This window comes from Manis pentadactyla, chromosome 3 (assembly GCF_030020395.1).
Source record: "Manis pentadactyla isolate mManPen7 chromosome 3, mManPen7.hap1, whole genome shotgun sequence".
NCBI lineage: Eukaryota > Metazoa > Chordata > Mammalia > Pholidota > Manidae > Manis > Manis pentadactyla.
In genome coordinates, this window is record NC_080021.1 from 75,922,647 (window position 1) to 75,932,604 (window position 9,958).

A 9,958-nucleotide genomic window follows, 5' to 3' on the forward strand; every position below is an offset into this window, starting at 1 on the left:
TTAATGGGGAGAAAAAAAATAAATCTGCAGAAATAAATACATTTTGTAGTTATAAAACTTTTCAAAAATAAACTTATCAAAATAAAAATTTTAATATATTAATTAAAATATAAATAAAATTATAAAAAAATAAATCCATTGTCATAGTAGATGATATCATAATCCATCTTACTCCAAAATCCAAAAGACTACTTACTAAGAATATAGAAGACAGGACCCACACAAATACAGCAAGTCTGATCTAACACACATATGGAACCCTAAACCCACCACATACACAATACATTTTCAAGTACACTTAGAAGATGTACAAACACTGACCAAGTACTCAGCTATAAAATTAGTCTCAAATACTGAAGAATCAATACACATAGTGTATATTCTCTCACCTGAGTGAAATAAAGTCAGAAATCAACAATGAAAAGATTTAAAAGGAAAAGAAAAACATGTTTAACAACCAAGAACACACATTCCCCTAACTATCTCAAGGGTCAAAGAGCAGCCATGAGAGTAAAACAAAGATTTGAAGAGTGGCCAGTTCCCCAAGATTCAGTTATATTTTCTTGGATTCCTGTGAGCACTCTTTAAATTCTTTTCAAAAACTCTTTTCTTGAGCTAGTGAGAGCAGGTTTATGTTGCTTGTAATCAAAAGGGTCCTTCCCTAGAATGTAATCCTAGAGTCATTCTAATTATTAGTGGCCTTGGGATGGTCATATAGACTAAATTACACAAAGCTGCTAAAAATATAAATACGTGGAATTAAAATGCATTTTGATAAACAATTTTGAATCTTGTTAAAACAATGTTGATAAAGTAAGGAACTTTCCATAAAATATCTAGATGCAAACAAATATGGTAGGTAAAAGAAAACACCAACATAGCCTACAAGAGACCAACAATTAGAGTCAGGGATAGCAAGCTTCTCAAAGTATCAGCTGGCCACACATGAGAAAACTAAGCAAAGATGTGGAAAAAACAAAAATGTCTTAGTTTATGTGGAGGGCAGAAGAAATCACTTTGCTATGAACAGCATTACTTAAACACTATACTATACATCACTGGTCAAGGTTTGGTTAGTTTATTAAATGCATATGGGGGAAATTATAGAAACAGTCAAAAAAGCTGGATAAAATGTGAGGATGAAGTACTAACCATGTCTTAAGTAAGTCAGTATATTCATTCCATTCTATAGATTATGACACAGGGACTCAAAAGTTCACAAAAAGCTGGCAAAGAGTACAGAAAGGACTTTATCCTTGTTTCACATAGGATAGTTCTGCCCCATTTTGTAAAAGTGGAGGTGGTATCTGTTTTAGCAAAGAGAACTGAGGGATCATGTACTCTCACAGCAACTCCACAGATTAAGCAGTTGGTAAACGAACAGAAGAGGTTTGATATGGAACTTGTGGGAATCAAGAATATGTATGCTACACAAGAGCATGGACTTTGGAATCAAAGACTTGGGTTCAAGTTCCAGCTTGGTCAGTTACTAGCTATGTGATATGACAGTTTCTCTTTCCTCACCTGTAAAATGGAGCCTCCATTATGGATACTACTGTTCAGATCAAATTAGTTATACCATTAGAAAATGCCTTGTATGTATAAATATACCAGTTGGATATTAACATTCTTCACTACATTACACTATCTTCTTTTTAAGAGGAATCAGAAGAAAAATGCCTTTCAAGACCCAGTATCAGGAACTATTAAGTGTAAGCATGCACATACTTTAAAAAAAAAGTAATGGGTACTACAATTAGGGTAAATGAGCAGGGTTCTCTCTTTACACTGTTTAGTGCTAAATACAGTCATTTCAAAAAGGTACACATACACAAAGTCAAGTATTAATGTTGCTTTTGATTTCAACTTCACTGTTTCTAGGACCTCTGTGGCAGGCAGAATAATGCCTCTTCCTCCACAAAGATATAGACTCTAATCCCTGGAACCTCTGAATGTTACTCTGCAAGGCAAAGGGAATTTTGCTGATGTGATTAAGATTACAAACTTTGAGATGAGATTATCCTGGATTACCCAGATAACCCCAATCTAATCACATGAGATTTTAAAGGCAGAAAACCTTTCCCAGCTTCAGTCAGAAAGATGAGACACTTAGAAGGATTTGATCTTCTACTGCTGGGTTTGAAGATGACCAAGGAATGTGGTAAGTGGGTGGACTCAAGAAACTGGAATAGCCCCCAGATGACAGCCAGCAGGAAAAGTGAGATCTACGGCGCAAGGAACTATATTCTACCAACAACCTAAATGAGCAAGGACCCTCCAGAAGGCAACCTAGCCCTGCTGAAACCTTCATGTTAGCCTGGTGAGACACATGTCAGTCTTCTGACATGAACTGACATATACATGAATTTATGTAGAACTTCAGAACTGCAAGGTAATACATTTGTGTTGTCTGAGCTGCTAAATTTGTGGCAGTTTATTTATGGTTGCAACATAAAACCAATATACCCTCATTCTCTCTAAAATTCTGCTTTTAAAAAACTATAAAAATAGGTCACGTAAGTGCCAACAAGAAATAAATTGGTCAATGCATGTAGCTTACCAACAGATGCTATCAAGCACACATTCATCACTTTCTGAAGCACTAACTTGGGCCAGGCATGGTCTTGCCTTCAAGAACTTAGCAGTAACAGGCATCCATCAATAATTCACTTTCCTCCTTTCTCCCTCAGATTTGACCAGAAATAAAGTGACTATCAACTAGCTCTACCTGAAGATGGGAACATTCTGAAGAAAGAACTCTAGAGATATTTAAAGAGCTACATCACAGCTATGAAAAGAAAAAAACTTGTAAAAGGTGGGGAGGTGAGAGAAGAAATGATTTCCCCAAACAACAGAGCTCAGTTTCTTCATTAAAAGATAAAAAGCTTTTGATGTGTATGAACTATAAAAAGTGTGGAGACTATTTCACAAGAATCTACTACATAGCCATAGTGTTAAAGCTAATGTGATGGAGAATTCCATATAAATCCAGCCTGGATATGCCTTAGGGATTCCCTAAATAAAATCCTGGAAAGCCGAAAATATAATAGAAAAGAATCAATTTCAGAAAAATAGGCAAAAAAAGGCACATGACTAACCAACCAGTAGTGTCATGGTACTAGCACTACAAGCAATGCTTTTAAAAAAATAGAGCTGCCGAGGACTCACTGCATATCTAGAAGGGGCTTCTCCACTGTTGAGACCAAAGTCACCTAAGTTGAGAAACACTGCAGGAATTGCAAGGGGGTGACTATGCATCTATGATAGCAGAGAGAATCTAGCATCTCTTTGCCAGGTGTCCCTTCCTTACAAGTAAAGAACAGACAGAATTTAAGTATTTCAAAATTTTCAAATAAAGGAAGCTAGAAATCAAATGGAAAAGTTTCACATAGAAAATGAAAAGTCAACAAGGGGTCAGGGGAGGGTAGTATGTGGCTGCATCTTTTGCAGCAAAGGACACAGCCTCACAGATAGATGAGCAAAGAGTAACAAAATGGAGCAAGCACAGCTGGGCCAGAGAGGGAAAAGTGGCTGAGCTGGCAAAATTAGGATGCACTCAAAACAGCAAAGTTACTGGCTACTGTAAGAGGAGGAGAGCTGGTGAGAAAATGGCAGAGGGGAGCAGTGGGGAGATAAAGGGAAAAAATTAACTTCAGGTAGGAGCAGGAGCACGAATGGAGTGAGGACAAAAGGACAAGAGCACTGAGAAAGAAGAGGGGCAGTATTTGAGATAAGGAGAGATTAAGAAAGGAAAAAAGGAATGAGAACAGGGCTCAGGCTCTATGGTTCAAAGTCTCAGGAGCAACATACTAGGGGAAACATGTAGCAAATAAACTAGTTAGGAAAAAGAAAAGGAAAGGGCTAGTCAAAAACCTCAATGGACTACAAATAACATACACAGCAAAAATTTCAGTAAATCCGAAGTATATTGTCTAAATTCTAAATGAGGTTAAAAGGTATGTTTCAAACATGTTTTAATTCTCATTTAATAAAACAACTAAACACATCTAAAAACAGGTAAAACCAAACAAGATAGTTTAGAGATGCATAAGTGATATAACTATGAAGAAAAGCACTGCAATGATTAATACACAATTCAGGTTAGTGGAAGGTGGGAGAGGAAGAGGCATGTGATGAAGATTTGTATTTCTTTAGCATGGGTGTTTGATGTACTGCTATTTAACATTATTAAAACTACAGAGACATATTATACATATATATTTTATATGCATATTTCATAACAAAAAAAACTTTACCGAATTTTTCTACCTCTGAATTTCCCAGTTTGTTTTCTAAAGATAGCCTATCAAACCTGCTCATATACTTATATAAAATGATTAGTATTTCTGGCCTCACGTTTTGCACCAAGCTCAGCTTTAGATCTAGTCAATCAAAATCTCGGAGGTTGGGCCACTGAATCTTTTTTTCCCCCAACAAACATCCTAGGGTGATTCACAAGAATCCAAAGAAACTCAAGTTGAGTCTCCCAAAAAAGGTTTTCCTTCTGTTACAGCTCTAAAGTTCTATAAAGAGTATGTTATTCCTTCCCCACATATTCTACGATTTTGCTCCTCCGTCTTATATTTTCAATCTTTCAACTTAAAGTTCTCCCCTATCTTAACATGCACACACACCACCCCAGCCAACAGATCTTGCAGCCAACTCCAAGCTTCTCACTCTTTCTCTATCACACTCAAAGTCTTCAATAACATGGTCCACACAACAGCTCTGTTTTTAATTTCCCAATATCTCTTTTTAAAACCAGCAGTAATATATGTGAGATTTATCTATTATGCCACAAACATGCACCTCCAGCTACTTACCAGGTACGTCCCCCTTGCCCAGAAGTAAATCCTACGCATCATTCTAATTTAAGCACAAATATTACTTTCCAGGTAAAGCCTTGCAACACTTCCTTTCTCCCAGAACCCCTCCACTTACCTATTAAGAAATTTTGACACTGAATGGTGTGCCTTTACATTTAAGACAGTCTTTCCAAAGGGGAAAAGAAGTTATTTAAAACATATGTGGTGAAGGTGATCAAAAGGGACAAAGTTCAGTTACCAAACAAGTCCTGAGATGTAACATACAGAATGATGTGTATACTTAATACTGTATTGTATAGCTTTATGTGGCTAAAATAGTAAATCCGAGAAGTTCTCATTAAAAAAAAAAATCTGTTAACTATGCGGTGTGGATGTTTATTAAACTTAACTGTAATCATTTTGTTTACATACATATTACATAAGCGGTCATTATGTTTACACCTAAAACTAATACAATGCCATACGTACATTACACCTCAATTTAAAAAATAAATTTACATGGCATGATAATGTGTAACCAGGCTGGTCTTATTTATTATACAGCACTTGTTCTCCAAAAAGAAAAGCATGCGGTGCTTACGTTACTCTGCAAGAAGTTATATCAAAGAAATAATCAATCTTCTCATGTTTCCTTCTGTCTGCTACTTCTATAGCTTTTCTTCTTCCTTCTTAATTACAGCCCTTTAGTAGAATTTGTGCCTCATATTTAAAATTACCGAGTATCATAATTCTTCCAAGCGGTAAAGATACCTCAAGACAAGTGCTGGGCATAGAAGCCACAGGGCATAAATCTGCGAAGAAGTAAAAAGCTAACCTTTTCAAAGAATATTGCTTCTCTCTCACTTACCAACTTTACATCTCCCTGTATGGCCCCAGAAGATGACTGGTTAGCCAGAGACGGGTAAGATTCCTCAAGGGAGGAACAACCTAAGACAGGCACAGTTGCAGGGGGGCCATCAGGTGAGAAATTGGGGGTCAAGAGGTGAGGCTTAGAACCTCACCCCCCGTTTTGAGAGAAATCTTCTGCATCCATGGACGTTTTCTTGCCCTTGTCTAGCTTGGATTAATACTTAGTCTATAGGCACAGACCTGATCATCCACACTTGCCTTCTTACAGCACTAACTTATGCTTTCTATCTATATCTTGCATCTACCTAACACTTCAGCATTTTATCTAAAAAAAAAAAAAAAAGAGGGAGAAATGTGGGATTCACATATAAATCAAGTATAAAAATCAAATGAATCATATCTGACCTGATTGCTCATAGTTCATAATGCGTGAACAAAACCGAAAGTTTCTGTGATGACTGCCCTTGCACTGTTCACCATGTAAGAATTTATTCACTATATTAAAAACTTGTTCACCATGTAAGAACCTGTTCGTTATGCTTCAGAAGATTGGAGACTGTTGAGAGTTAGGCTTGGGGTTGATTAATGATTGTGCATTGAGTCCCCTATACAGAATTTTATTGTTGTAAACAACCATTTGATCAATAAATATGAGGGAGGGAGGGAGGGAGGGAGGGAGGGAGGGAGGGAGGGAGGAAGGAAGGAAGGAAGGAAGGAAGGAAGGAAGGAAAAGCATGTGGGAGTGAGCAGAAGGATAACAGAGAAGGAAGAGTAGAGGGGTCCAGTATAGAGGAATAAGGATAGGTGGGGCTTGCTATCACCCTAAGGGAATGGAAGAACAGGGTTGGACAGGTGGAAAAGTTTTGACCTCACCTTTTTTTGGGAGGAGGGTGGGGTGCAGAGCGGTAGGCACAAAAAGAAGGGGCATTTCAGATAGAATACAACTAGTTTTACAATGTTTTTCATGTGAAACCCTCTTAAGATTGTGTATCAGTGATATGTTAATAAAAAAATACATCTGGGTTTGTGTTTTTAAGTGCCTAGTTTATGTAGCAGGGAATGGGAGGGAGGGTTAGTGATGAGGTTAAAATGACAGGCAGATGCCAGAATTTTAGGGGCAACAATTATAGGTTCATTACAATTTTTCTCTCCTCCTATACTTGATAATTATCTGTTTATATTATATCTGGATTTAAATGACACATTTTCCTAAGTGATTTTTCAGGAATAAGACAATACCAATAAAAAAATTAAAAGTCTTATTTTAACTGCATTTAGCTACACAGTAAAAAAGCAAATACAATGGTACCATCATGAAAGTACTAAAAATCTCTTCAATGAAAAAAAATCTGAAAAGTAAAATATGTATGGTACTTTCACATGTGACTTCATTTTATCTCACTACTGAAAGAAGGAAAGGCTAAAAATGACTTTTATAGGCTAGGGAAAGTGAGAAACAGTAAAAGCAATTTCCTTCATTCTAAGATGCATGTTTTTCACACTATGACTTTTTAAATTATCAAGATGAATCTTACACTACTAATTTAATATCTTTTTGTGGGCAGGGCCACACCACAATTATGGGTATACTTTGAATTAAGGAAACATGGTAAAGGATTTTGGCCAAAGTCAACAGTAAGAAAGTGGCAGAATTAGGCTAAAAAAATCCTGTCAAATTATTAATGCATATTAATAGGAACATAAAGGTCTGTTTGGTTATTCTTTTGGCAATTTAATTAAATGTAGGGCCTACCTTCTACTAAGCTCTTCCTGAAATATAGCCACACAATACACCTTTTCTGCTCTCAAAAGCATATAGTCCAATATAGAGGCCTACATGATTTTTCTATAAAATAGTTGGGATTAACAGCAGAGTGATACAAGGTGAGCTACATCCAGATGCATAGTTACTTCCATCCAGGATACCGGGAAAAGCCAGACAAAGAAAGAGATCGTAACATATGTTAACCGTGAAAACACTATGGAAGGCCTTAGGTTCAGCTGGGAAGGACTGACAGAATTTTCAGAGAAGGCGCTCCAAGTCAAGGGAGCAGCAACCAGGAAAAGGCACAGAAATCAACCACTGGGCCTCACTGGCAGAAGCATTTAATAGTGAAGAGTGGGAAAGAAAGCTAGAGAAGACTTACTAAAATAAGGAGATTCTTGAAGGTCAAACTAAAGAATGTGAGCAAAGGGATAGCCTCCTAACGGCTGTGTTTGGGGAAGATTAATCTGATGCTGAACTGTACTGGCTGAACTGGAGTGGGGAAGTACTGACGTATACAGTCTAGTGTCAAATATTCAGTGCTCAAACTAGGTGGTAACAACAGCAATGGCAAAGAAGGAGTATCGGCCAACTTGTTAAATACTTGCAGCTCCACTACTTCCAGCACAATACTTTTCCCATTGTACGTGCTCAGTAAGTAAGGTGAAAGAAGGCAACCTGCAAAGGATAACTTACATCTTGACTAAAGGCTAAATGTTCATAACCACTCTTATACTTCACAAATCCACTCATATCATAAGGGGGATTCCCTCTCCAATCTCCATCTTACAGCCTAAGTCATTGCTTTTGATTAATAGGCTTTACAACCCCACTTACTTCACCTTCAAAACATGCTACAGCATTTAAAAAAGAACATATCCTACTAAACATCTGCAAAACATTGCTTTACCCAGGATTTTACCTAAGAAAGCAGCCGCTTTCCATACAGACACACCAACAAGTTCTGCTGAAAAACTGTATTTATGGCAGAAGTTTTTCTTTTAGGCAGCAATCAACATGCTTCTTGTGTTACTTACTGAATTTGCTACATCACTAGTGCAACCACAAGCTGCTGCTTACATTTCCAAAGTTGTGCAAAGGGTCCAAAGTTGTGCAAGAGCCATCACTGAAATCAGACTCTGGTATATAAATAGTTGTAACACCTGAACAAGGCTTAGTTTTTATTATTAAAAGCAAAGTAATGTCCAAACCACAGGTATTGAAACACATTTTACAATGAGTTTGTTTACTTATCTGTGAATTAAACTCGGCAGTTATTTTAAGTGAGAATAATTGAATTTTTCTGCTACAAACGGACACCAGGTCTCCTGAAAACTGGCAGTTGTCACTCTGTATTTTAATATACCCAAAAAAGAATCAAAGTGTCTCCCCCGCAATACACACACCCGGAGCACCGAAGGCCTTGGATTACTATCAAATAACCCCGTTTACACGTGGCACAAATCTTTAGTACTCTTTCATGCTTTAATGGCCTCGAATGGCACTCACCAGCCCTCAAGTAATGGATGTGATTTATTCCAACTTGGAAATTAAGTGTGTTCAGAAACATATTTTTTTGGAACAAAGGTTTCCTTCTCCTTTTAAGCTGACTATCCTATACCGGGGAGCGTTCTGCGCAGGCCTCGGCAGATATAAGTAGGTCAGAGAAGATGGGACTCATATCAGAAAACCCAAGACCCTCTCCCATCACCTTCTGCTCTCCTCTGCCTCCCTTTTTCTTTCCCGGGGAGGTGAAAAGGCCCAAGGTGAGGGGCTCTGGCAAGGGAGTGCAATCATCTGGGTCGGACCCTGAAGGACCCGGGCTGGGTGTCCCGCCGGTCATACACTTCCCAGATGGGGCGTCGCAAACGGCCGCCGCGGTCCGCAGCTGCAGGGCGGGCCGGGCCTGGCCAGGCCGCGGCCGCTCGCAGTGCCCACGTCACCAGCTCCAGCACTGCGGAAATGGAGCGGCGCGACCGGGAAGCAGGAGCCGGGCGGCGTCGGCCACAGCCCCGCGGCCAGGCGCCGTCTGCCTCTCAGCTCAGGCCCGCGGGCCGCCGACATCCACCCAGCCGCGCCCCGGGCCCTCACCTGTGTCACCGATGATAATGTACTTGAACAGATAGGCGTACGCCATGGCCGCGGCCGCTCGGTGCCAGGGCACACGGCTCCTCCTCCTCTGACTGCTCCTCCTCCTCCGCGCCCCTCACCCCGGCGCTGCTCTACCTCTAAACGCCAGGCCCCGCCCGCCGCAGCAGTCGCCGTCAGCCTCCGGGAGTCAAGGGCCAAGAGGAAGCCAGACAAACTGACAGCCGCGGAGCCGAGGGGAACAGCGCACCGCAGGACTCTGTCGAACAATAACAGTTCCCGCAGCGCCGCCGCCCCGCCACCGCGCCGACCCGGAAGTGTTGCGGCCGCCAGCGCCGCCGGAGGAAAGAGGAGGTGCTCCGCACGCCGGCCGCGCCCCGCTGGCCGGAGCCCCGCCCCGCCCCGCCGGAGCCCTGCCCAGCTCCTAATT

At 40.0% G+C, this 9,958-nt stretch overlaps 1 protein-coding gene across 1 annotated transcript in view; it reads right to left on the minus strand.

Moving 5' to 3' along the window:
- Positions 1-9,744, minus strand: part of RAB2A (RAB2A, member RAS oncogene family) — a 113,603-nt gene extending 103,859 nt beyond the window's left edge. The window contains exon 1 of the mRNA XM_036907546.2: positions 9,532-9,744. Within this exon, the coding sequence (XP_036763441.1) occupies positions 9,532-9,577 (46 nt within the window). The 5' untranslated portion in view covers positions 9,578-9,744. The remainder of the gene's footprint in view (positions 1-9,531) is intronic.
- Between the last annotated feature and the right edge of the window lie 214 nt (positions 9,745-9,958).